General features: G+C 38.1%; 3 protein-coding genes and 1 long non-coding RNA gene across 5 annotated transcripts; all 4 read left to right on the plus strand.

Moving 5' to 3' along the window:
- The first annotated feature begins 798 nt into the window (after positions 1-798).
- LOC146384171 (SWI/SNF-related matrix-associated actin-dependent regulator of chromatin subfamily B member 1-like) lies at positions 799-10,482 on the plus strand. Its single transcript, XM_084936043.1, has 9 exons — positions 799-1,196; positions 3,053-3,164; positions 3,899-4,007; positions 4,228-4,365; positions 6,179-6,306; positions 6,388-6,554; positions 7,284-7,474; positions 7,570-7,701; positions 8,795-10,482. Exons 1-9 carry the CDS (start codon positions 1,107-1,109, stop codon positions 8,832-8,834), a joined length of 1,107 nt encoding a protein of 368 aa, XP_084792169.1. The 5' UTR covers positions 799-1,106; the 3' UTR covers positions 8,835-10,482.
- A 1,836-nt stretch (positions 10,483-12,318) lies between these two features.
- Positions 12,319-18,513, plus strand: psmb7 (proteasome 20S subunit beta 7). 2 transcript variants are annotated; one of them, XM_084936046.1, is made up of 8 exons: positions 12,319-12,428; positions 13,846-13,939; positions 14,433-14,530; positions 14,687-14,827; positions 14,971-15,086; positions 15,702-15,760; positions 16,461-16,612; positions 18,315-18,513. In XM_084936046.1, exons 1-8 carry the CDS (start codon positions 12,367-12,369, stop codon positions 18,424-18,426), a joined length of 834 nt encoding a protein of 277 aa, XP_084792172.1. In that variant the 5' UTR covers positions 12,319-12,366; the 3' UTR covers positions 18,427-18,513. The 2 variants fall into 2 exon arrangements, with proteins under 2 accessions (XP_084792172.1, XP_084792174.1); XM_084936048.1 differs by lacking the exon at positions 18,315-18,513 and adding an exon at positions 17,995-18,291.
- Positions 18,514-18,672: 159 nt separating this feature from the next.
- Positions 18,673-24,899, plus strand: LOC146384173 (uncharacterized). Its single transcript, XM_084936045.1, has 4 exons — positions 18,673-21,679; positions 22,071-22,812; positions 23,128-23,346; positions 23,982-24,899. Exons 1-4 carry the CDS (start codon positions 21,583-21,585, stop codon positions 24,019-24,021), a joined length of 1,098 nt encoding a protein of 365 aa, XP_084792171.1. The 5' UTR covers positions 18,673-21,582; the 3' UTR covers positions 24,022-24,899.
- A 1,491-nt stretch (positions 24,900-26,390) lies between these two features.
- Positions 26,391-27,317, plus strand: LOC146384174 (uncharacterized). The gene is made up of 2 exons (XR_014800817.1): positions 26,391-26,454; positions 26,540-27,317. It is a non-coding gene; the product is annotated as an uncharacterized LOC146384174 (long non-coding RNA).
- The last annotated feature ends 260 nt before the right edge of the window (positions 27,318-27,577 follow it).

Consider the following 27,577-nt stretch of genomic DNA (forward strand, 5'->3'; position numbering starts at 1 on the left):
TAGTTTTTCTTGCCTTATTGGTAGCAAAACAAAATTTTGACTTTTTGAAAATTCAAATGGCAGATATGTTTTTTAAGTGTTCCAGAAAGACAAGTATGTAAATTTTGTTCCTTGCACGCACTTCTGGAATATTGGTGTTTTCTGCACTATTGTCATATTTAATTTGATTGAGATAGCATATCTGTAATACACAATCCATTTTTTATAGTAGACTTACTGGAGTAGAAAGAATCCTTCATGTGCCTAAAAAATGGATTTATGAATACTTGGGCTAATCTTGGTTATTTGGCACTCTCTGTGTGTGTATTTTGATCCAATATCTAGAAGACCTATGTGCCGTTCGCATTAGATCAGCAGTCCCCAGCCCCCAAGCTGGTACCGGTCCATGAGTTGTTTGGTACCGGACCGTGAGAGTTGAGGCTCGGGTGTGAAATTTATGGTTTTCGAGGTTTTATCGGTTTTTAGCATTTTTTTTTTTTTAAATCATTAACTCGGTTTCCCTGGGTCTTTTCCCGTGTGTTATGAATAAATCTTTTTTTGGTACCGGTACTGATTTTATTTTGTTGTATTTATCCGCGACACCTTAAAGGCCGGTCCGTGAAAATATTATCGGACATAAACCGGTCCGTGGCGCAAAAAAGGTTGGGGACCGCTGCATTAGTTTCATAAGGAATTGTGAGAACTGTACAATAATATGGACATCGCAGATAACCTCTGCAGCTGGCGGAGTTAAATCTAATTTTTAATGTAGAACAGTAGGGGCGGTAATGAGCACTGGAAATTGTTCATCCACTTTGAACGAGGACAGAAAGAGAGTAGCATCCCATGAAGCGTTTAGACCTTTTCGGGAAAAATTCTTCCAAAATTGAATGTCCTCATTTAATCCATCTAAATAGGGAGTGGTACAGAAATTGCTGTAGTTTTCAATTTTTTGTGGATAATCTTTATGTCGTTTTATACTTGGTGAGCAGACATGCTCCTAATTGGTATAAGTAAGCAAACCCTATTTGAAGGGACGATAACGGATTTCCCATTTTCAACTCAGGCTGCGAACGCACCTGAAGAAAGGCTACTCAAATAATTAGCAGTATAGTGACTGCGTAAAGATGCAATTAGCTCTCAGTAAAACGTTTGGCCAGAAGCCGGTAAAATTTCAGCTCGAACAAGATGGAGACTTTTACATGGTGGGGTCGGAGGTATGTGACGGTCTGTACACAAACTTTCGGGGCCTAAATCTCTTATGCTTGCTGCAGTTATCCTTTCTGCTGGCTAGATGATGCTAGCATGCTAACGAGCGCCACTGATGCCTCAATAAACAAAGAAGCATGTGAAACGAAGAGCGGGGTGTAGTCAGTCAAACAAGCTGCTACCAAAGCTCTAATTGTGCCGTTCCAAACCAGTAAAAACTAACCTCAGCTTCTGTCGTTTTGCTGTAACTTGGTATTCCCCATTCGTTAACTTGGGTTACTGCAGTTACTTTATTTTAACATAATCCATTTCAACTAAGCTTGAGCCGTCTGCCATTATTATTCTGACCGTTTTGATGTCACTTTTGCACTGCTTGAGTCGACAAACACAACCCACTTGGTGAAAAAGGTGAATAAAAACGTATAGTTGTCCACTGCACTGTGCGGGCTAGCACTGTTTGGAAGACCTTAAAGGTATTTTTTGCAATCACCCTTTGCAGAGTTCAGCTAAATTTTTCACCACAGCAGCATTTTGGAGGCACCAATCTTAGGATCTTAAAATTTGATTGACAGTTAGCTCAAAACATGGCATCAATAGTGAGCTGTGGCACCTTCGAATGTCACATCCTACCTCAGCTGTTTGGAGGGAATGTCATGAGCTGCTATAGCTTCTAGCCCTGGTGTTGTCTTGTTAGGAGTTTCTTCTTGGTAAATTACTGTATGCATGTGCGGGTTAAAGGGTCTGATCCTCTCATGTCCACATTTTTGCTTACAAGAAGAGAAACGGGGTTTATTTTCACACCCGGTTGGAAAAAACAAAAGTGTGTGTGTGTGTGTGTGTGTGTGTGTGTGTGTGTGTGTGTTGTTTTTCGTTTTTAAAGCAGAAGACTAGTTTGGAAATAAGACAGATCAAGTTAAGATAAGACAGAGTTTTGGATGGTATTTCAAAGCCAGGACTGTGCCATGCTTACAACTGGTGCAGCTCCTTTTGTTTCTACAAACAGTGATTGAAATGTTTGCTAGCTTTCAAATTAGTTGGCATGACAATGAAAAGCAGTCCTAATGTTTATTAACATTTGCAAGGTGGTTTGGAAACATTTGTTTTTCTTAATGAATGATTTGCATCTTTAGTGTGCTAATAGTTAAGACAACATCAATTTTCTTCAGATTATCCAGTTTGTTTGGGCTAAAGTCTATCCCCAACTGATTTAGTTCTGTTTCACATATTTAACAAGGAACTGGAAACATTCCTGAGAGATTTGGGTCCACAGTGTCTTCATAGCGTCACACTGATTGATTGATATCTTGTGACTACCTTTTGAGCAGTGCAAAAGTGACATCAAAACGGTCTTAATAATAATGACAGACGGCTCAAGCTGCATCACTTAAGCATGTTACACAAAGCAGAAAGATATTTTTTTCCAGTCTTACTTTATTTTAACATAACTCATTTCAACTAACTGCAGTAACCCAAGTTAATGAGTAGGGAATATGAAGTTACAGCAAAACGGCAGAAGCTGACGTTAGTTTTTACTGGTTTGGAACGGCACAATTAGAGCTTTGGTAGCAGCTTGTTTGACTGAGTGTACACCCTGCTCTTCGTTTCACATGCTTCTTTGTTTATTGAGGCATCAGTGGTGCTCGTTAGCATGCTAGCATCATCTAGCCAGCAGAAAGCAGTAGTTGCATCTGCATTTAAGAACATGGAAGAACAATTACAGCTAAATCACTATAAACAAAAAATGAAATGGTTCTTTTGATAGAACTGCAGTTATGACAGGTGCTGTTATCTGTTTCTTTGGTTCTTTGTTTTTAACATTTGTTTCACTGTGGATTGGAAAAACACATGCACTTTGCTGTTCAAGGTTGGAAACTATCTGCGGATGTTCAGAGGCTCCCTTTATAAAAGATATCCATCTTTATGGAGGAGGCTGGCCTCTGTGGAGGAGAGAAAGAAAATTGTAGCATCGTCACATGGTGAGTGGCTTTTTGTATGTGTGCAGGGTAAGGGGTTACTGTGGATATTAACATGATTTGGACTACTCCCAGGGTTGTATAGAATTTCCTATCCACAAAATCTTCTGCAGACATGAAGGCAGTTTGAGAAAACCCCAGACACTACCACAACAACAAAAAAGTCCTACTTTCAATCAATTACTCAAAATGATATGGAGAAATGTAAGCAATACACTCAGCTGTGCAGAAATAAAAAGTACATTTACCTTCAAAATGGAGTTAAGTCCGTTAGATGGCAAAAACTGCAAACATTTCAAGTATTTAAACAATATTATGCCTGAGTTTATTACTGGACTCTCAATAACATCATGTATCTTGAGACTTTACCTTTACAGATTGATGTGACTGTCAGTGTTGTTACAGATAACTAAAAGTAAACTTAAAAAAAATCCAAAAACATTTCCTGTAACTGAAATCAAATAAATCCTTTTAATATTGTGTACTGACAAAAAATTAAAAAACAGTAAGAACAAAAAGTATACAATATTGCTTGTGTACTTTAATATTTTTTTATTTAAAGTGCAATAGTAAAAACTTTTTCCTTTTTAAAGTAAAATTTATAGGAAATGTCTTTAATTTTGGTGTTGAGCTGAACTTCTTGCTGCAAACAAATATTGCCCCCAAAAAAACAAAAAAAAAGCTAAAGCTACTGTAAAACATGTGTCTTTGTTCTCTGGACGATTGTTCATTTACAGCCACCAGTGTTACTCTGCTGAAGGCTTCAGAGTGTGAAGAGATCTTTGATGGAAATGATGAGAAATACAAAGCAGTGTCTATCAACACAGAGCCCCCTGCTTACCTCAGGTAATCTGCTGATGAATGCAGACCCCAGTTATATGATGACATCAACTCATGACTCACTCAGTTTTGTTGGTTGCATAGATGAATAGTTTTTTTGTTTTGTTTTTTTACATTTTAGCAAAGCTTCAAGAGAGCTTTGATAAGTCTGTAATTCTAAGTGATGAAATCCCTTATTGCTGATCATTGTTGAGACAGAAGATGTTTGTTTATTCTTCTTGTAAAGGGAGCAAAAGGCAAAGAGAAGTAGTCAGTGGGTTCCCACACTGCCCAACAGCTCTCACCATCTGGATGCTGTGCCTTGCTCCACCACCATCAACCGGAACCGGATGGGCCGTGACAAGAAGAGGACCTTCCCTCTTTGGTATGGAGGCTGTTTGTTCCCATTCTCATGTGTTTTGTGGACTTATTACTACAGTATGTATTCTGCTTGTTCATGTCAGAGTTAAGGTTAGCAATGACACACCATCATGTAATATAATTCAACAGCACAATCCTGGCCTTTAAAGACTGATGCGTTCATTTTTTTTTTTTCATTTGTCAGCAACTACAACTCACCAATGACCATTATAATGACCATATTTCATAGCTTATCTAGTAGAAATTATCCCACTACATTGTTTCTGAACTTCTCAGCATAGTCTGTAGTACATACAGAAATCAGGCATAATAATATGATCACTGACATGTGAAGTGAATAACACTCTTCGTCGTGGCACCTGTTAGTGGGTGGGAGCGAGTGAACGATTTGTCCTTAAAATGGGCAAGTGTCTTTCAACAAGTTTGATGGCTTGGCTGGCCAAATTGTGATGGCTAGAAGACTAGGTGAGAGCATCTACATAACTGCAGCTCTTGTGGGGTGTTCCCAGTCTGCAGTGGGAAAAAACAAAAGATTCCTGCCAATTTAAGTGACAGAAATTAATATAATATTAAAAATTAATATTTGGATCAATCACCATCTGACAGTAAATGTTTTGTGTTGTTCTACTTATTCTATTGGTCAGCTGTTGCATATCTGTTTCAGGTCTTTCTGGATTTGCTTGTAGTAAAGCCACTCTTGATGAATCCTGCTGACATTTATTTAGAGAACAGCTACCTCAGCTTTCAAGATCCCACACAGTCTCCATCAGTTGTTTACTTTTTATATCAACAACATTGATTGTCTTTACTCACTTGCTCATTTGGATAGTCTTTTTTTTTTTTTTTTTGTACATAGTCTAGTAGTTTTTTCAGTAATTTCACTTTTATTCAGTAATTTGCTCAGCTCTTGGTAGATAGCATTGGTTACACTAGGGTGGCTGTGGCTCAGGCAGTTGAGCAGGTCATCTGCCAGTTGGAAGGTTGTTGATTCAATTCTTGGCTGCTCTAGTATGGATGCCAAAGTATCATTTGGCAAGTATCCTTGCTCCCAGTGTCCTCATCAGAATGTGAATGTTACAACGTCATGTTACTACATACCTGAAACTTATGAAACAAACAAAACCAGCATAACAGAACAAAACAGGCAACCTGGCTTAAGAATACAAGTAAATAAATAGAAAATCCATATACTTTGATTATGAGATAGTTAGCAATAGTCATATGTAAAGTAGCATTGGCATGCTTATATTATACCAGGGCCCGTGAGAAAATAGCAGCAATATCCAAACCGGCGTACAGCATAAATAGGTCCCATATTTTATGAAACCTATGGTCCCTGCTATGTAACTTGCATGTTAGGAAGTCTTACAACACATATTCCAGTACCTTCTGCTGCCATCGAGTCTTAGATGGGCCCGTGCCCGTGATCCAGTTCAAAAGGACACATTTCCTTGCGCAGAACGTTAGCAGCCTGTAAAGCTGCTTTCCAGACTTCCTCTGATTTTTTTTTTTTGTCATTCGCCGCTCCGAGTAGCATGCACAATGGATTGCATTCAGTGTCAGTAGAGAAGATCTTATCCAGTTCACATTTTATAACGAACCAAAATTGTTGTATTTTCCTGCAGGACCATAGACAATGCGTGAGGTTGCCCACCTCTATTTTACATTTAGGGCACAGCGGAGAAAGGTCTGAATTGTATCTATGACCTTGAGAAAGTGATATGTGAGCTCTGTGTAGAATTTTAATTTGGATTAGTGTTGACAATTTTGAGTAAAACAAGAATAATGCAACATCAGATTGTATGCATCTCACTTAGTTTTGATGACCACGACCCTGCAGTAATCCATGAGAATGCAGCCCAGATAGAGGCACTGGTCCCTGTTCGTCTAGACATGGAGATAGATGGGCAGAAACTACGGGATACCTTCACATGGAATATGAATGGTACTTATACACGTCTACTACTTTGAAAATATCTGCAGCATCTGGTGCTATTTTGTGTTTAATTACCTGCTTTTTCCTTAGAAAAACTTATGACCCCAGAGATGTTTGCTGAGATTTTGTGTGATGACCTCGACTTGAATCCTCTGGCTTTTGTCCCAGCCATCGCATCAGCTATTCGTCAGCAGATTGAGTCTTACCCCACTGACAGTCTCTTAGAAGACCAGGCGGACCAGAGAGTCATCATCAAGGTAGGTGCTGCACCAAAGTAACAATTTTAACAGGAAGTCAAGAAATGACATGTCTAGCAAGAAAATTTTAAATTATTTTAGACAAATTCATCAGCCATGATTAACCTGATTTAACCTTAACCTGATTTGATTTAATTCAATTTTATTTATACAGCACCAAATCATAGCAGTTACATCAAGGCACTTTATATTTTAAGGCAAAGACCCCATAATAATGCAGTATGCATGCCAAAGCAATCAAATGACCCCCCTTTGGCCAAGCACAACAGTGGGGTCTGTAAAGACCAGTTGGGGGTGATGACAGGACAAAAATTACACTGAAAGGATTAATGGTAACTAAAAAGCACATTGAAGGACATCCTGATCAAAATGACTCCAAGATTCCTTACAGTGTTACTGGAGGTCAAGATAATGCCATCGTACACAAGCATCTATTTAGATACCATATTTCTAAGATTTTTAAGGCTGAGTACAATTATCTCAGTTTTATCTGAATTTAGAAGCAGGAAATTAGAGGTCATCCAGGTCTTTGTCTTGAAGATATTCCTGCAGTTAAGCTATTTGTTGTGTCTCATCTGGCTTCATGGATAGATAGACCTGTGTATCATCTGCATAGCAATGAAAATGCCTGCCTAAGGGAAGCATGTATAATGTAAACAAATCTTGGCAGTGTTGAACAGAAATACGTCTATAATAGGTTGGTATATGAAAATTTCGTATGTCCCACAGCTGAACATCCATGTAGGGAACATCTCTCTGGTGGACCAGTTTGAGTGGGACATGTCAGAGAGGGAGAACTCTCCAGAGTCATTTGCATTGAAGCTGTGCTCTGAGCTGGGTCTCGGTGGGGAGTTTGTCACCACTATTGCCTACAGCATCCGTGGTCAGCTCAGCTGGCACCAGAGGACCTATGCTTTCAGGTAAGTCACTGTAATAAGCCTTTGAGAATTACTGTGTGAATCTTGGTGTGTTATGGTGCACTCATTTGTTACTCTCATACTTGGAATGTGTCCAGTGAGAACCCACTACCCACAGTAGAGATTGCCATTCGCAACACAGGTGATGCAGACCAGTGGTGCCCCCTGTTGGAGACCCTGACAGATGCTGAAATGGAGAAGAAGATCAGAGACCAAGACCGAAACACAAGGTGACACAGTCAGATGCATTTAATATAGTTATTATCTGCTCCATTGACTTTTATCAGACTGACAGTCATATGGTGCCACTAAATAGGTTAGTAATTTAAAAAAAAAAGATTCCATAAATGGGCAGAGTCACAAATTAAAAGTGTACATGTTGTACATGTTAATTAGTCTACGCTTCAGAACATGGTTGATGAACTCATGATGAAATGTAATATCGAGGCTTTATTTTCAGAGCAGCTGAGCAGAACTGGTTCAACTCTGAGTGTTAATAGTGCAATATCAAAATCAGCTTAACAATGTTTCCCTGCAGAGACGTTCTAAAAATCTCTGATTTTCAACAACAGTGCATCTCACCCGTCTCACGCTCTTCATAAAAGCTTCATTATCCCTCTTATTCCATCATTGAAGTAATGGAAGGCTCTAGCCACCATTTTCAGTATTCCACACCTTGGGCAGCCTTGGCTGGAGACATTGTTTTTGACTTGTCTGTCCATCCTTACATATTAATTTAAATAGTAAATGTTTTTTTTTTCTCATGAAATAATCTATAATCAGTAGTGTAGAGTCATTTACACAGTAGTGTTTTGAAACCTCTTTTTCAGAAGCCATAATTCTTGCATCATCTATTGCAAAGACATGATATGGATGATATAGTCATTGTGAATTTTAATTTCCTTGCAATGGGAGTGGTTTTAACTATTAATATTTACATAGTTTGGGCCAGTATATAAAATGAACTCCTTATAAGTTCCTATATGCTGCTTTTCTACTCTGAGCACTTAATGCAACATGCATCAGTCATTCATGCATACAAGCATACACTGACGTGCTTTCTATCTAACATTCACACTCTTGCAGTATCTTGCAGACTGGAAGAGCCAGGCATTGAACCTTCTTTACAATAATTTACTGATTGTTTAATGGTGTCATCTCAATAATTAAGATCAGTGTGTATGTATTGTGGCACTAGAACGTATGCATGTCTTTTTTTAGTTTGACCAAATCATACTTTGTACTGGGTTATCAGGCTTGTAAAATCTCTGATCATTCCTACAGTTTTTAAAGAATTCTTCTTCAAATAAACTGTTTTTGTAGGCGTATGAGACGACTGGCCAACACCGCCCCCTCTTGGTAGAAGGCAATGTGAAGCTGGTCAGGAGGCTCCTGTTACTCGTTAAAACAACTAAGGACATAAGTCATCCTTAAAGCATCAACGTAGCATCTGGACGAGCGTGAACACAGACGTATATATGGTCAGTTCTGCGGCAGCCTGTGATTAAGGACATCGCATTCCTCAGCACACATGGACTACCACCACCAATATGTTTCACTCTGCTCATGGCAGCAGCATACTGCTAAGTATCAAATGTTTACTCTAGAGGAACTGAATCAGATGTCTGAGACACACACACACACACACACACACAGTGATGCTCACATTAGGTCAATGCACGTGGTATTGAGTTTATTTATGTGAATGGTTACTGAAATGACAACCTGATCTGAACAGCTTTATGTACTTGGACAAGTGGAACATCTTCATGTTTCTAACAGGGAACTAATATCATCTACAGCAGCAGTTGTCTTACTTAGATATTAGTATTACACTGTGTTTTTCCCTTTTTAATAAGGCATGTCACCATTTCTGTCACATGGCCTACATTTGGATTTCTGAGACTTGATGTACTATGGAGATGGAAAGATCAGTCAGTCCATTAGTCCTTCAGCAGAAGAATGTTATCTGTTTTTTGAATAGATCCCAACAGAAAAATAGCCAAGAGAGGATGGTTTTTATGGTTTCAGACTTTTCAAAAGAAACTGTTTACTGAATCATATTAACACGAGTCAAGTGAGATTTCGCCTGTTTCAACCTGGCTAAAAAATCTGAATGTCTGTCTTTGGGTTGACCGCTTGAGGTGTTTCCTCCTTTAATTTGAAAGCATTCTACCATTCACCTTAATTTTCAATATCTATATTGCTATAAGACAACCAAGCCATGTTTGGGTTGTTTTTTTGTTGTTTGTTTGTTTTCATTTTATTTTTTTTTACTTATGGATGTTCAGACCCAATTCTTTGTCGTAATGCACCTTTGTATGTATCTGTGCGTCAGAGGAATTGCCAAACATTTAAATAGAGAGCAGTAAGCAGCCATGACTTTTTAGGGCTTTTTGAGAATTTTGAAAGGATCTGCTGGATTTCTGCATTAACATTTTGTACTCATAGGCTTTTTATGGTCCCACAAGTGTGTTCAGAAGTGGAACATGGAAAACCTGTAAGTGTGAAGTCAGGATAGTAGAAGGACCCAAAGAGCTGACAGGTTGGTGAAGGTCAACAACAATTTATTTTTGAAAAGGAAAAAAATTGAAGTACTTAAAGGGTAAAGCGTCCCTGCCTCAGATCTGTAAAGTCCTTTCAGTGAATGAGAGTTGAATTGATTTTAGCATGTAGACTGTGTTCTGATTGTAGTTTTGTGCACTAGTGGCCATCTGCATGCTGAAACCTAGATGGTTCATACTGTTCCCTGTGCATGAGGGACTGACTGTTCTACTGTTACTTCACTGCAGCCTCCTTTTTCAGCTAGCATGGAGGAGTGAAAACAAGTTGAAAATATTTATTTTCTATCATAAAGTGATGATTTTCAACTTGAATATACTCTGAAGAATTATGTTAACATGTACTGTTGCTTCTTTCTTTTGTTTAGTTACTGTCGCTTTATAGTAATTTTTTGCTTTTTCTTTTGCTTTTCCTATGAAAAATAAAAAAAAATGCCTGTTGGGAACCTACTGCTTTAACCTGTTTGTCTTTAAGTCACATTTTTAACCATTTCATGAACTGAAATATAGTAGTACATATAAAAAAAAAAATGGTATATTGCACCATTTGTTTGTCTTTTTGTTTTATAAACAAAGTGAGATATTTCAAGCTTTTTGTTTGAAGTTTGATCTCAAACCTTCAAAAAGCAGTATTTAACTCATTTAGAAGAATCAACAATATGTGAAATATAAGAAATAAATTTAAGCTGAACTGATCTGAATTAAAATCAGTTACAGTAATAAACTGTAGAGTGTATTTTGTGAAAATTCTCAGGAACAGTGATCTGCAGCAGTGGGTCCCTCAGTCTATCCTGACTCAGGACACTTGAAGTTCTCACACATGGAAATCGAATGTATGATAAGCTGCAGGATTCAAACACAAGTGTAACTTATAAATACATGTTCATGCTTTTATGAAACAGAGAGAAGGGAAAAGAGCAGGACAGACAGAAAGGTGACAGTCTCAGGTGTATAGACTATAACAAAACGGTAACAGAAGGAGTATTTTCTGTTGGTGTTATTAGCAGTACTAAATAAGATCCCAGCTGGTACAGTGACCACATGTTTGACTTCTATGAATAAAGCACCTTTCTTTTAGCTTAACGAGTAAACCATCAGCTCGTTAAAACAAACGTTAAAGTCTGTTTGGCTTGACACCACGGAACAGAGCCAGTGCAGTAATCGAGCTAACATTAACAGTGCTATGAATCCTGGTTGTACCGTGTATATTCGAGACTGAAAACCAGGCAGCATTCACAACCTGTCTGCATTTCAGCTTGTTCTGTTTGTGGATATAACACTGACTTTAATTGTCGAAAAACTCATCACATTCTCTGTAAGATTAAAGTTAACCATTGAACGCCGTATATTTTAAAGGCTTTAAAACCAAGTAGAACCTGAACCGCGTTAAGTACTAACACCACTAATTTTGCCGACATATGGCCAACAGTATTGTTTTAATGTTCTTCGTTATTAAAACATTTGTATCGCTCCATAAATAACAGATCATGTCACATGTCCACATCAATGTTCCCTCTATTTTTTCATGTGTATGAGCGAACATAAAAACTCCCTGAGCGGTCTCTTGTGAGCAACAGCAGACGTGTGCACTGTGGTCACGCCAGCATCGAATCCATCCAAGTTACATGGTTTATTAAAATAATCAAATTACAGCATTTACATTTATGTCGGACTACTTTTAATTAACTGCTTTAGCCCACTTACAATGAAAATTTAAAAAGAATCTTGTTCATGACCTGTGTAGTATGTTAACACTGTTGTTAACTTGAACTCCAATTTTGAAAACAAAACTTTCTTTCTTTCTTTCTTTTTTTATAATAAAGCTCTGACTTGTATTATGAGTATGAGCCTGTGGTCTGGGAGAGAGTCCTGTAACTCTCTGTCTGCAAAATACAGTATATAATGACCAATGTTGGGCAATTAATTATATAGTTACTTCTTCAAAAAGGTAACTGAGTTATGCAAACAACAAAGTTTTTTGCAGCTGTTTACCTAAAAATGCAGCCAAGGCGTTTTTTTTAAATAAACATTAAATAAACTATTTACAGAACAATCAGCTGTTCTGCGTCAAATTTGATGCCACACAAATCATAATAATCTGATTATTTCTAATAAAAGAAGAATGTGAAACTTAAGTTTGCCTTTTTGCTTTTAGGACTTGAGATAATTTGAGCAGTGGTACGTTTTTGGTTTTTTGCCACTCAAGTGGGGGCATTCAAAACGCCACTCGGTGCCGATGTTTGGCTCTTCTGGCTTGCCATACCGCAATATGGTCCCCATAACATATAGAGCAACTTCCTTTACTTCCCGGAAATACAGCATTCATTCACTAAGATGGCGACACTGACAGCAGTCCGGCCAGCTTTCGGGGGTTTCAGTTTCGACAACTGTAAAAGGTGAGCGTTTTTCCGCGAATGAAAATTAGAGCAGAGGAAGTACATCACTGAGTTTAATAGATGCCACTGTTTAAATGTGGATGCCGCTTAGGTTTGTCGCCTTTTCGTTTGGCTTTCCCAGTGATGCTAACTCTGCTTCCACACAGTGACTCAGGCGTTTTCCCCATGTTAGTATTAACGATTCACATGCCGCTCATGTTTAAAACCACGACAGGCTTTGCTGTTCATAGTGGTTTTTGCGTGTGTTTTTATATATGTTGCAGTGAAGTCATTTCGTTAAAAAAAAAAAAAGTCTGAACTTCGTTAGGTAAAATAAAACAGGTCCTGGCAGTTTTTATTTAGGAACCCGAACCCCCCGCCTAGCCTAGCCAATCAGGGGATTATGGTTAGCTAGTTGTGAAAAAAACATGAACTCACATCCAAATTAAAAACGAGACGTCTGAAATAGTATGAAGATTAACTGAAACCATATTGCAAAATTGGCTAAATTAAATATGAAGTGTGCATAGACAGTGTCTGTCCGCTCTTGTTGGGTCGTAACATATAAAGAGCTGAAGTGGAACTGAGTGTTAAAAAGTGTTCACACTCTGTCCTTTTCATTCTTTTCTTCTTCTTCTTTTTTATCTTTGACGTTTTTTTCGGGGTTTTCTCATTCACGATCAACTCCGCGATCACTATGCTCTATTCCGGCACACTTGTCAACCAGTCAACATTCGGCAGTCCCTTCCTTCACCCGCTTCCAGCGACTCGCAGTCAGGATCTTGTACACTATAAACAAATTAAAACGCAACTGAATTTAAAATAAATATTCAAAATGAGCTAAAGAAAAAATATTTAAAACGATAAAAACACAAAGCGAACCCCCAATTCAGTTATTGACATGAAAAGTGGACTGAAACAAGTTATAACATGGTTATGTTATAATATAATAGTTACATAATATACCCTTATATTATAACGTGTTATGATATAAATTGTTGTGTTATAATATAAATATGAAAAACATTTTGCCTAACTGACATAAAATAGAAATGCAAAACTAACTGAACTAATATTCTAAAACATATGTGCTCTTTAAACGTTCCCCTGATAAAGGCAACTCATTAAAGAAAATGTATTAAAACTAGCCATCTTGCTCTGGAAATTCAAAAACATGTGAGACAAAAAACAAAACTGAGCTCTGTTATTGTCATTGTGAGTGCTATTCTAAACCAAAGCTTTTTTTATGTTTGTATTATTTGTTTATTGGCAATGTAAGTAAAGAATATTTTGAACTTTTGACTGTGATGCAAGGCTGCTTCAGTAGAAAGTAAAAAATGTTCAATAGATGACATATGAACACAATTGTGTTTGTGTAACTGTGCAGTCGTGTTAGGTTGTGTCTGATTTACAGCACCAGTAATATTTTTCTTCTCAGAAATGCAGTTTTGGAAATTGAAGCTAGCAAAGTGGGTTGCAGCGTCCCTGCTGCTCGAAAAACTGGAACCACAATCTGCGGTGTTGTCTTTAAGGTGAGCTACCAAAACCAGGCTGCTGCACATTGCTCAGAGCGAGTGTGTTGTAAATGGCCTGTATTTGTATAGCGCTTTATTTAGTCCACGGACCCCAAAGCGCTTTACACTACATTCAGTCATTCACCCATTCACACACACATTCACACACTGGTGATGGCAAGCTACATTGTAGCCACAGCTGCCCTGGGGCGCACTGACAGGGTTATTGTTGAGTGCATATAAACATAGGGTACTTTTTTTTTTTTAAAGTTTGCTTTCAATAGATTTAAACAAAGTATTACAATAATGAAAAACTGTTGACTGTTAAAGAATTAAACAGTTAATCAGAATTTAGTCTTCTGCAGAATTGGTATAGTAGTACTATAAGATACTTGGGTTCAGAAACAAAGTATTAAATTATTATTTACCTTTGCGGAATAGCACTAAAGCCAGCAGTGTTTCAGAGTGGCTCTTTAGAGTTTGAATGTTGTGTTGTGTTTTTTTCGTGAAGGATGGAGTTGTCCTTGGAGCTGACACACGAGCCACTGAGGGAATGATAGTAGCAGACAAGAACTGCTCCAAGATCCACTACATATCCCCAAACATTTAGTAAGTAACAGGTTTTTGAGCTTTGTGATTTTTTTTTTCTTTTAAATCTAGATTTTATACTTATACGTACACACAAAGCTTTGAGAAAATATCCCTATTTATTTATTTTTTAAATTAATGTCTCATTGATTCTGGTGCAACTGCATTATTGTCCAGCTGCTGTGGGGCAGGAACAGCTGCAGACACAGAGATGACCACTCAGCTTATCTCCTCCAACCTGGAGTTGCACTCCCTCTCCACAGGCAGGCTGCCACGTGTTGCCACCGCCAACCGCATGCTCAAACAGATGCTGTTCAGGTATATGCTTCCTTCTCTGTAACTCAGTATTATCATGTAATAGTAGTCCTAAAGAAAGTGAGGAACAAATTACATTGCATATTTCTGCTCTTGTTAAAAGTTTATATAAAAAAAGAAAATGGTATATGTGATTGTGTTTGTAGGTACCAGGGTTACATTGGTGCTGCCCTGGTCCTGGGTGGAGTAGACTGCAATGGCCCTCATCTTTATAGCATCTACCCTCACGGCTCCACTGACAAGTTGCCCTATGTTACTATGGGTCAGTGCCACACACTGCTATATGCCTCTCATGTATAAGCTCCAGCTTTACGTGTCGTTGGATTTGTGTAAAACCAACAGTGGCAACATGAACCAAACATCAAACATTGATATTTTTAGTTTGATAGTCTTAAATGTATATATCCTGGTATTTTCCTGTAAAATTTCACAAATGTTTCTACTAAAATAGACGGACCAACATAAATTGCAAAAAATAAATGAAATAAAAATGATAATTCACAAATTTATAATTTCTGTCAGGAGGTGTTGCAGTCTGGGTAAAACGGTTTCACATTTCTTTCTGTTACCCAGCTTGTTCACCTTTTCACTGGGAAAGTTGTTTTCACTCAGTTAGGAATAATTTGGTGTATTTGAAGTAGGATTATATGAGGGTCTGATCCTACACATTTAAAAGAATGAATATAGGTCTGTGACCTGGTTCATGCAGACAGAATTGATTCTTAGTCATGATTAATGGTGTTTAATGTAGTTTAATGAGTCGTGTCAGGTGACTGGAGATGAGTTATAGTGGTAATGTGTTCTGTTTGTCATGTTTTCTGACTCTGTTAATTATGGCAGTTGTCATCTTAGTAATGTACATTTTTTTTCCCTACAGGTTCCGGGTCCCTAGCTGCCATGGCAGTGTTTGAGGACCGTTACAAGCCTGACATGGAGGTGATTCTGCCACTTATGTATTTTATTCAGTTTAATTAATTCTATTTATATATCACCAGTTCACAACAGGACTCACCTCAAGGTACTTGATATTGTAAACTAAAGATCCTACAGTATTAGAGATAAAACCTCAACATTAAGACTATGAGGTGCACTTGGTGACAGTGGGAACAAAGAACTCCCTTTTTAATGTGAAGAAACCACCAGAAGAGTCATGCTTGGGAAGGTTCCAGCAGCCATCGGTCACTGAAAGGGAAGAGGGTGAAAAAAGTGCAAAGACAAGGACAAAACAGAAACTAACATGCAGTAATGACATTTAAATGCAAGTACGTTAGCAGCCTAAGCTTAATCTTAAAAGTAGAGATTATGTCCCAAACTGGGAGCAGGTTCCAAAGAAGAGGAGTGTAATACCTGAAGGATTTGCCACGTATTCTATTTTAAAGAAATGAAACCACGTGTAACATTAAACCACATGTGACATTAAAAAAAATAACAGTGGAGGAAGATTTTGTTAATCACTTTCAAATGGAAACACAGTACTGAACTCTTTCCCAATGTTTTACAGACCATTATACTAAAATAAAGGTTAAGACATGGTCAGACAAGTAGTTCACATAGACACAACATGCTACCTGCAGATTTTAAAAAAAAATGTGATGATGTAATTTTTAATTTTTTTTAAAAAAATTTGTTTCCAAAGGAGGATGCAGCCAAGCAGCTTGTGCGTGATGCCATTGCTGCAGGCATCTTTAATGATTTGGGCTCTGGCAGCAACATCGACCTGTGTGTCATCACCAAAAACAAAGTGAACTACATCAGACCACATGATGAGGCCAACAAGAAAGGTGTCAGGTAAGAACGATAATGCTTCAGAAACGATAGTTTAGCTTTTGAATTAGCATCTGAATTTCATCCCTTCCTGAGATTGTTACCATGATGACATGAGTTGGATAATCCAGAGCTGATGGAAATGTTTTTCTGGGAGTTTTCAGTCCCAGAAACAGATGAGTTAATTCTGAATTCTGGTTTTTAAATATAACTACAGATTCTGTCTCCCCAACTCCTGCTCAGCCTGAAGGAAGTGACACAAAGTTTATTTTCCTCATACTAAGGGGGTAAGCTGTGACCCTAAAAGCAGCCTTACAAGTATCTAAATGAACAACTTGTAAAAATTTCACACAACTTTCTTCTGCTAAATGTACTCCTTAACAGGCCACTACAAATTTTTACCCCTTGGCTGTAAAAGACTGATGGGGTGTTGTCCTCACCCCGCCAGGCAGGTGGGCGGCGTGGACACTTAAGTTTGTGAATGTGATAACGTAGGCGCTTCAAATCGATTATGTGCATGTGCCAAAAGTCTCGGATGAGTTTGAATCTGTGACCTTGATCTCAAGGTCAGAGTAAGTTTTCTGAAAATCTTCTCAATGTGATAACTTAAGAACACAGTGATGTAGTATTTCCAAATTGATACCATGGGTGTCTCTACTAAGAGGCTGAGGAGTCGAGCTTGTGGTTGCCAGTGTTTTTCTTTAATTGCAGTTTTTTAATCACCTCTTGGCTGGTTTTGAGTTTGCAATCAAAAGGCCAGTCTTTCTATAAAGAGCCACGTCTGTTCTTGCACCCAGACATCACACAGAGGGGATCCATTATGAGGCAGCTGTCAAGTTCTGGTCACTGTTTAAACCCAGGACACTTTTTGTTTTGTTTTTTGTCACCTTATTGGAGTTATTAATCATTAGTCCTGCATGTGTGATTGCTGCCATCTGCATTTTAACATTGTCATAGACTGATGGTATTTGGAAAGGCTCCATCCCTTTGAAATGAACGAATGAATTATTGTTTTATTTTATACCCTGTGCTTAACTGTGATTACGTGGTGAACGCAAACTCGAGGCATGTTGTTTCTTGTGTTGGGGAACTAAAACGTCTCATATTTGGGGGATTTTCAGTTCAAAGTTGAGGTTGTTGTCACACAATTCACGTTGAGCACTCAAATGCAGCCAGTTGTAAGAGCAGATGCTGCTGCTTCATGTCTGACCAACACAAGTCAAATGGATTGTAAAGAACAGTGAAAGTTCTGTTCCTTTAATAAATTGTCATTTGGGACTGTGAGTCACTATGAGACCTGAGAATTCAAGGTATTTAGCTGCTGCACTTGTACACTTGTGTTAAATTGGACATGTGGACAAGCAGCATTTGATGATCAGACAAATGTTGTCTTGTTCTGCTTGAAGAGTCACTGAGCTTGAAGCCTTACAGCTGTGAGTATACAGAGTGCATTTTTTGTAGTCCAAGCCTAACAGTCTGTCACCTTTACCTGAGTGGACTACTAACCACATTTCTGATTTGGGTCCACTGGGCCTGCTTAGTGTGACTTCGCCTAACTAATGTGCATGGCAGTGTGCTTTAGATGAAGTGGCATGTTGTGCTAATAAAAATGAAACGTGTATTAAATGAGCGCCAGCACAGACTTGTTACATGGAAGCGATGAGCTCTGGGGTTTTTGTTTTTGTTTTTTTAATTGGAAATCTTTATTCCATGTATCTCTTTGTAGAACCGGCGACTACAAGTACAAACAGGGAACTACGGGTGTGCTGACCAAGGCTGTAACTCCAATTGACCTGGAGCTGCTGGAGGAGTCTGTACAGACCATGGACACCTCCTAAAATAGAATGTTGTGACTCACTACCCTGAGAAAGCCTAAAACACGTTGCATGTTTTTCCCATTTTTGAAATAAAATATTTTTCCCTGGTTTTGTTCCTGGCTGTGCCTAAATTTGAACTAGAAATAAAATGATCTCAAAAGATTCAGTCATATCAAAGCTGCTTACTGTCTTAAATGTTTAATTCTAAAAGTTTTTTACTTTAAAATTATTTTTGTTAAAGTTGAGGTTTCTAGTTTTGGAAAAAGAGAAAAACATTGCGTTGTCATCATTTTAAAATATATATATTTTTGTTTAATTCTTAGTAACTGGCGAAGTTTTTGTTTGGTTTTAAAGAATAAAAGAGAAATGCAATGGAAAAGGGAAGGAAAGAAATAATTAGTAAGGGAGTCCTTATCCCTAGAAGATAAACAAAAATAAAAACAGATAAAACAAACATTAAAATGTTAAAAAAAAAAGAGATCATCTTGTCTTGAGGGGCTAATACCCAGGAGTGCAGCCTGGGTATTTGGCTGCACTCCTTAGGAGAATATGAGCAAGCACAGAAAGAATGGAAGGAAGGAGGGATGAAATGGATATCAAGCGAGAGCACATGGTGACGACCGTAGATATGTGCTACTGGACTAAGTAAAAATCCAGACTACAAGTTTCAAGGTGAAGACCACATAACAAAGAACTGGACTGCTGACTACAAGACCTGGAGTTTGTACTGTGCCCAAACTTTACCCAGAATTACCTGATTGTGTGAGTTTGCCTAAATATTACAGCACACATGGGACGCTGGTCTACAGCTCAGGCAGTAGTTGAATTCAGGGATAATAGATGTCACACCTATGGGAGAACCTGATGCAGAGGGAGGAAAAACAACAGGATGCTGGTGAACAGTGTGAGGAAGAGAGAAGGTGGTCCTTTTTGAAGGAGGGGACCAAGAGATTAAATAAGTTAATGACAGATTGGCCCAATATGACTGCCAAAGAGGATGTAACCACAGATCTCAGGTAAGGAGGGCACATGGTCGTTGAGGCCCTGGTCTATGCCGATTCCTCCACATCAGGGGATTTCAATTGGAGTTCAGCAGCCCTGAGGAAATGAGAGGATGAGTGACCAAGATTGGTCATATGGTTCACCAGTGATACTCAGAAGCCAGAGGGATAATTATGACACAGGATGAAATAGATTATGAAGAATTACCTGCATCTACATCAGATCTACGAACTGAACCACTGGAGCATCCGGATCTCACCTTGTATACAGACTGATGTTGTTACAGGGGAGAGAAAGGGAACGGAAAAGGGAAAAATTACACAGCCAGCCTCAGATCAGGCTCTCACCAAAGCACTACAACTCTCAGAAGGGAAAAGAGTGAAGAACAATTGGAAGAAAAGATACGAGCTGTACTGATGCCCAGAGAAGTGATGAAGTGATGAACACTCCCTACTGTGTATTTACTAGATGGAAGTATGCACCTCCAAGTATGCAGTTTTCAATTCAATTTTGTTTATATAGTACTCTTTTACAACACTTCGCATTTCAATGTGCTTTATGTAGTAAGGAGCAGACCCTAGCAATCTAGTGATCCTTATTGCGTAAACATTTAAAATTGCAGAACCTCCTTACTTAACGAACCAGTTAGAGAGGGAGAGTGTCCACCCTAACGAGCTAGAGGGTGAAAGCGAAGCAGGAGTGTTTCCACAATTTTTGAAAATTGGGTGACCATAAACAAAGCATGGTGTAAATTAAGGTGTAAATTAAGTGCTCAAAAATGGGTTAAAAAAAAAGGTAAAAAGATTACAAGACATTGTTTTCTTTGTTTCTTTCCTTCAGGAATCCAGGAGAGTGACTGTCTTTTAAAAGATTTCATTTGTTTCAGCAGTTGAAATTACAAGTTACAGCACGCTGGAATCAATGTGAACCAACAATCTGCTTCACAAAGGGGATGATGATGATGATGGGGTAATGCAGTTCTATATCACAACAGAAACAAATATTATTTTGACTATCTTCTCCTGAAAAACAATGCGGCCGGTCCTGTCGTTTCTGACTGGATATTCTTCTGCACTTCATTCATCGTCTCGACCCTGCTCCTTTTCCTGGAAAAAGACAGAGAAAGAAAAACACCTCGCTCACTAACCTTGCTGTATTAATATTAGATAATAAGTAGAAAATAACAGGCTGAGAATTGCTAGCTAAGTCTGAGACATTCTGTTCACACTCCCTTGGCCCAGAAAAATATCCCCCTGACTTTAACTAGTTATGATGTATAAGCATATTTGCAAATCCCACTGCAACTCAACATGTCAGTCTCAATAGTTCAATTCAATCAATCTGAACTAATGCTTCTGACCTTTACTACATGGAGTGCCAGCTCTTAATGAGCACACTTGGAATGTGTATATAAAAATCACAAAAACAGCTTTATTTAATAATTTTATTCCTAACAGCATCCACATATACATAAGCATACTCTTATATACAAATGCCTACACAAGCATCTAGTATACTAAATACAAATAATTGCATAAAGCATCTATGGGAAAAATTTATTTGAGGAGACCTTGTTTGTGTTGACTTGACCCTAGTCCCATCCGTATGGTGGCCCCTAGAGACAAAGCACGTACAAACTCCAAAACACATGCAAAATCCCAAACACATGCAAAATCCAAAGCACATGCAAAATCCAAAACACTTACAAAATACAAAACACATGCAAACTCCAAAACACATGCAAAATACAAAACACATGCAAACTCCAAAACACATGCAAAATCCAAAACACATGCAAAATACAAAGCACAACGGAAGTGCTCCAGGACGCTAGGGGCAGTGTTGAGTTTTTGTTACCTAGTGGCTACATAAGCCATGAAGTTTCTAATGACCGGATTTGGTGTGTGGCAGTAAAAGGTAAATGAACCTTTTTTTTTTTTAATTATTTGAATATATATTAGTGTTTGTGTATAAATCAACAACTAATACATATATGCTCTCAATTGTGTAATTTAAGTTATCTAGGTAGTTGTGTTTTGGAAGTTCAGTTTTACGCTAGCAACGTAGCTGTTGTGTTGGAAATGCGTCTGTGTATATACACTTTAGCTTAGGTCTGCCCTTTGCCGTTTTAATACTCCATTTTAAAAGAAAAATGCTGTTTGTTTCAGGGTAAGAATGTTTTGTCCATATTGTGGCCATAACGTGGGAGAAGTTGTCAAGTTCTGCGGTTCATGTGGCAAACATATTGAGTTTTTGGCGTTTGTCGACAACAGTAAGTATTTCACAAATAACATATTAAAAAAAGGTTGTCTCAACCAGTTCACAAAGCTGCCATTTGGCTGTTTACAGTTTATTTACATTTGAATGCAGTCCTTATTTACTATATTATTTTTATGTTATATAAATTGCATACACGTTATTTTGCAATCATTTAAACCAGTAAGGTATATATCTGTGAAGATTCTTAGTCGTCCAGGTTAGGGTTATAGTTGTAGACTTTATTTGTCTTGAATTTACTGAGGCCCAAAGAAGCAACATATTAATTTAGTTTAATAATGAGATGATACATTGGTTTTAAAATGTCATTGTTATTTAAAACTGCACATTTCTTGTCTGATGATCTATTTTACCATTTCCCATCTTATTTTTTTTCTGTTTATAAGGATCAATTCAAGAAAACATTTCCATCGAAGACCTCATTCAGAAATATTTCAGAGACGGTTACTCCTATAATGAAACTTTGGACATTTTGGCCTCAAAACATAAACAGAAGATCAGTCTGACCACACTTAAATGTAGATTAAGAAGTTTATCACTGTCCCGCAAAAAACATTACTCAACTCAGGCCTTGATTCGTGCTGCAATAATAGAAGAGCTGAAGGGACCTGGTCAACATTATGGATACCATTCAATGTGGCAGACACTGCGTCAGAAACACCATCTTTCTGTGAAAAGGCATGATGTCATGGTGATGATGGCAGAGCTCGACCCATCTGGAGTCCAAAAGCGCTCAAGGAAAAAGTTTGTACGAAGAGTTTACGATTCACCTGGACCAAACCACACTTGGCATGTTGATGGATATGACAAATTAAAGCCATATGGTTTGACTATCAGTGGTTGTATTGATGGCTATTCGCGGAAGGTATTATGGTTGGTTTGCGGAGCAACTAACAGCAACCCAGAAGTCATAGCTCAACACTACGTTCAGTGTGCTTCAGAGTTTGGAGTCATACCAGTGCGACTTCGCACAGACTGCGGCACTGAAAATGGGACGATGGCAGCAATGCATTGTGCCTTACGGTCATCTCATCAGGATTTTTTTGCAGGAGCTGCCAGTCATATGTATGGATCTTCAATAACAAATCAAAGAATTGAAAGCTGGTGGTCGTACTTCAGAAAACAGCGGTAGGTTTTAAAATTTTTCAAGAAACAACTATATTAAGCAGATAAAAGTGTGGCTGTAATATATAGTCTGTGATGCAGAAGCCTTGATGTGTATTACACCACCTTTCCTTTATAGCTTCAATGTGTAGCCATTATGTTACATACAAGTATAAGATAGAAAATATAAACTGTAATAGTCAATAAAGTGAGATGAATAGAAATCCAAAATGCACGCACTTTACATCAACTCAAGAAACAATTTCATAAACGTAAGAAATAGTGAGGCTTTGAAAGCTGGTGATTTGTGAACTGATGGTATGTTTTTGTCTCTTTTAGAACACAGTTCTGGATGGACCTTTTGAGTGACATGAAGGAAATGCACCTCTTTAATGGTAGTCATGAACACATGTGCTTGGTGCGCTTCATTTTCATGGCTGTGCTTCAGAGGGATCTGGATGAATGCAAAAGAAAGTGGAACACGCACCTGATCCGTCCAGTTAGCCAGTCATGCTGTCCATCTGGTAAACCGGATGTGATGTATTACCTGCCTCATAGGTTTGTATCACTCTTGTCAATTAAAAATGTGAAAAATCAAAATTCTGTAATTTAAGTAGAAATCACAAAAATGACATTTTTTTTAGCACCTTTTAATCTATAAATGGTAAATGTCCTGTATTTGTATAGCGCTTTACTAGTCCCTAAGGACCCCAAAGCGCTTTACACAACCAGTCATCCACCCATTCACACACTGGTGATGGCAAGCTACATTGTAGCCACAGCCACCCTGGGGCGCACTGATCTATGCACTTGATCATATAGTCTTCTTTTACTGTATGGTCATAAAAAACAGACACCACAGTGTTTGTACCACCAAAAATTTGGACTAAATAGGTCTACTTTTTTCACATGTTGATTCCAGTGCTAAAATTTATGAAAAGCTGTTTTATATTATCTCCTTAAATACATGACAAAAATCTGCCAATGTTTTCAGCAACTCAATTGTTCAAGACAGGTAGTTACAGGAACTCTGACCACCTTCTATTCTATTCAATGCCATAATACAGCCAATGGTCTTAAGTAAAAGTATATGTTCACTTTAAGCATAGTTTCCCCCCCCCTACAGAGACAAGGATGTTGTAGCGTTTTCTTAGTATTCTAATAGTAAAAATTTTCCTTGTACAAACTTTTAGGTTTGGTGGACGCGACTGTGGCCTTGCAGTTGGACATTAAGAGCTAAGCCAGTTCAGGATGAGTTCAAGTCCCGATTTCTGTGGAGACCCTCACCTACAGGAATATTTTGAAGGACTAAACAGTGGCTTCAGTTCATCACAGACATTGTAATCTTGTGTGGAGATCTACATCAGACTAAAAAGACTTGCTGGGTTGTAATGCCAAGGTTCCCCCACATCCCAGAACTGTGGATTCCACTTTGTGGTTATAATAATGCACCACCTGCACTTTTGTTAAGGCTAAAAAAAATGTTTTTTGCTTCAAGTAGAACACAATTATAGTTCATCAGTTTATAGTCACTTAAAAAAAATAGCCTTTGTTTTTCCAAATAAGAATATCAGTTGTGACAGTGAGATCAAATAAATTATTTCTCCTAACAGATGATATTGTGAAGACTCTCTTAACCTCCACCTTAAATGCAAGACACGTGTTGGTATTATTAGCTTTATTAATACAGGTTGATATAAAATAAAGGAGTAAAAACACTCTAATTTAAGTAATAAGATTTATTGTTAACCTTAACAAGGCAAATTACACTTTGCACTGACATACAAATTGTGTAAAATGTACAATATCGATGAATATATCTATTCTAAATGCTGAATAGTAGTAAAGGGAATTCTTTCTAAAGCTAAGGGTACTAAAAGTAATCATTTCAAATCACAGACATTTACTTTAGCATTGTAACTAAAACAAAGGCCTTGGCCCAACAGATATCTAGCCAATTTCTTTAAACCTTTTTGTATAAGAACAAAAACACAGTTGAAATGAAGACTATATTACAGTGTGAGGATCAAACTGTAAGTCGATCAGTACAGACCAAAACCAGGAGAGTTTAATATTCCAAAGTCCATATCATCCTGGAACTGCTTATATGACTGAGCCATTGGTATCACAATGGTGTTTGCACATGTTTTCCCAATTGGGAAACGTGATGCATCACCAAACAGCAATCTTGGTCTTGGTTCCATTCCAGCTGGTGGAATGCTGTTTAGGCCCGTGGCAAACATCAGTATGTCTTGTAGGGAGACTGCTGTTTTGGTATCTAGAATTAAATAGAATGTAGCTAAAGATAAATCTTTATTTTCTAAAAATTTCAAATACAAAGCAGAATATCAGAAACTTGGATCCTCAAATGTTCCAAAGTATTATGTTTTTACTTTTTTTCCAAGATTAATAGCACAAACACCCATACCAGTTCAATATAAAAAAAATATAAAACAGCAGCTCTGTGGTGACTTACTATTGCAGTACAATTTTTCCATTTTAAACAGAAACTGTAAAGGTGATAATTTGACTCTGTTAGTATTGTTTAGGTCATGCTAGGTAGCTCCCCAATAGCCACTGCTGGCAGCACATTCATCCCCCAAGGGATGAGTTAAATCCCCCCCCCCCAAAAAAAAAAAAAAAAACCAAATTATAACAAGAATGTGTAGGAGATTCAACTGCTAAAAGACAAGAAAAGTGCTTTTGTTCTATAGCAGAAATATCACCTGACAGTTTAAACTTAAAAAAATATCATAAAAGTAATATTCATGAAAGAGCTGCTTTATTGGTTTGCACTGATCGTAGTAATTTGTTTGCAGGGCCCTGTTTCAGAAAGCCGGTTTAGTGCAAACTCTGAGTAAGTATACCCTGAGTTAACGAAAACTCTGGGTTTTCGGTTTCACAAAGCGAGTTTAGATTAATTCTGAGTGAGTTACTATGACGACACACTCCGTGAAGCTAACCTGCCCCCTAGCAGGTTTACTTCAACTAACCCTGACTTTCTCCGCCTCTTTGTCGGAAACCTGACTGTAGGAAGTGTCAGACATGGCGTGCCCCTTCCTTGAAGAGCCAGTAGACGTTGAAGCCCAAATTCTCCGCAGAGCTCTCCGCCGGGAGAGAGTGATTAGAGCGCGTTTGGACATTTTATCATTTCCTGATGATTTTCTGTGTGAACGTTACCGTTTTTCAGCACAATCTATAATTCATTTGAATAACATCCTCAGGCCTAATATTGCTCATGTGACACATCGCGGACATTCTCTCAGTTCTGTACATATTATTTGTATTGCACTTCGTTTTTTTGCAAACGGGAGCTTTCTGTATAATATTGGTGACGCTGAGCACGTTTCCAAGGCTACCGTCTGTCGGGCAGTCAGGAATGTTACAGTTGCACTGAAACGTCTCCTGCACTCGTTTGTGGTGTTCCCCGGTCATAGACCCACAAGATTTATCAAAGAGGGATTCCACAAAATTGCAGGTATCAGGATGAATAAAACTTAATTCATGATGTGGTGATACTTGAACTACTACTTAAATTTTACATTTATTTTCAGGGTTCCCAGGCGTGATTGGCTGTATAGATGGCACTCACATTCCAATCATCAATCTTCAGTAAATGAAGGAGACTATGTGAACAGGAAGTCTTTCCACAGCATTAATGTACAGGTACATAGTTCCCTGTAGAATTACAAACTAACAAATTATTTCATTATAGTAATGGATGCTAATTTGTGTTCTCTGCACTGTGAAGATCATATGTGATGCTGCCAACATTATCACAAATGTGGAAGCCAAGTGGCCAGGCTCTTTTCATGACTCACGAATTTTCCATGAATGTACACTGAGCACAAAATTTGGACATGGTGAGTTGAAAATACTTTAAAATATATAAAGACCAATTGCTACAGGGACATTTGAACTGAAGTGTATCCTTCTGTCTTAGGAGAGTTCACTGGCTACTTGCTTGGTGATAGGGGGTATCCATGTTTACCCTATTTGCTTACCCCTTACCCTGACCCTGAACCGGGCCCACAGCAGCGATATAATCTGGCTCATTGCAGGACAAGAGCCAGAGTTGAAATGACTATCGGAATGCTTAAGGCCCGGTTCCAGTGCCTTCAAAGACTCAGGGTCACCCCAGAAAGGGCATGTGACATTATTGTGGCATGTGTGATTCTTCACAACATTGCCACAATTAGAGGGGAACACTGTCCTTCTGAACCAAACATCAGCAGTGATCCAAACCATGAACATCCTGACCCTCCCACGGACATACAAGATGGAAGAGCAGTCAGAGACACCATATGTCACAATCATTTCCTTTGACCTATCACCTCAACATGTTGAAAGAAGAATAAACAGATTTTTTTGTTCAACTGGCTTTATTGGTCGCCTGTATTTCCTGTACACAAAGTATTAATAAGTATATTATTATGTTGTTCAAACACTGAAATAATTCGTCCATCTCTGACCACTTCACCCACCCTTAACTGATGTTCCAGCAGTAAAATCTCAATCTTGGTCTTTTGGATCTGCTGCTTGAAGTGTTCCATTTCCAAGTCGCATTTTTTTATTTTCTTGATCAAATAGGTCTTGTACAGCTGCTTTACAGGGAGCTATTGAAACACAGAAAATAGCATTGACATTCATAGTACATGCCTACTTAGGTTGGTTGTAAATCAGTGCTGAACATCTTACTGAGGAAAGGTTTGTTGGAGAAGTGGCTGGACCCTCTTCATTTCCATCATTACTCTGTTAGAGACATAGAAAGTCCATGGTTTTATTATAG

Source organism: Perissodus microlepis, chromosome 7, assembly GCF_051167445.1.
Source record: "Perissodus microlepis isolate ML-2025 ecotype Zambia chromosome 7, ASM5116744v1, whole genome shotgun sequence".
Classification (NCBI taxonomy): domain Eukaryota; kingdom Metazoa; phylum Chordata; class Actinopteri; order Cichliformes; family Cichlidae; genus Perissodus; species Perissodus microlepis.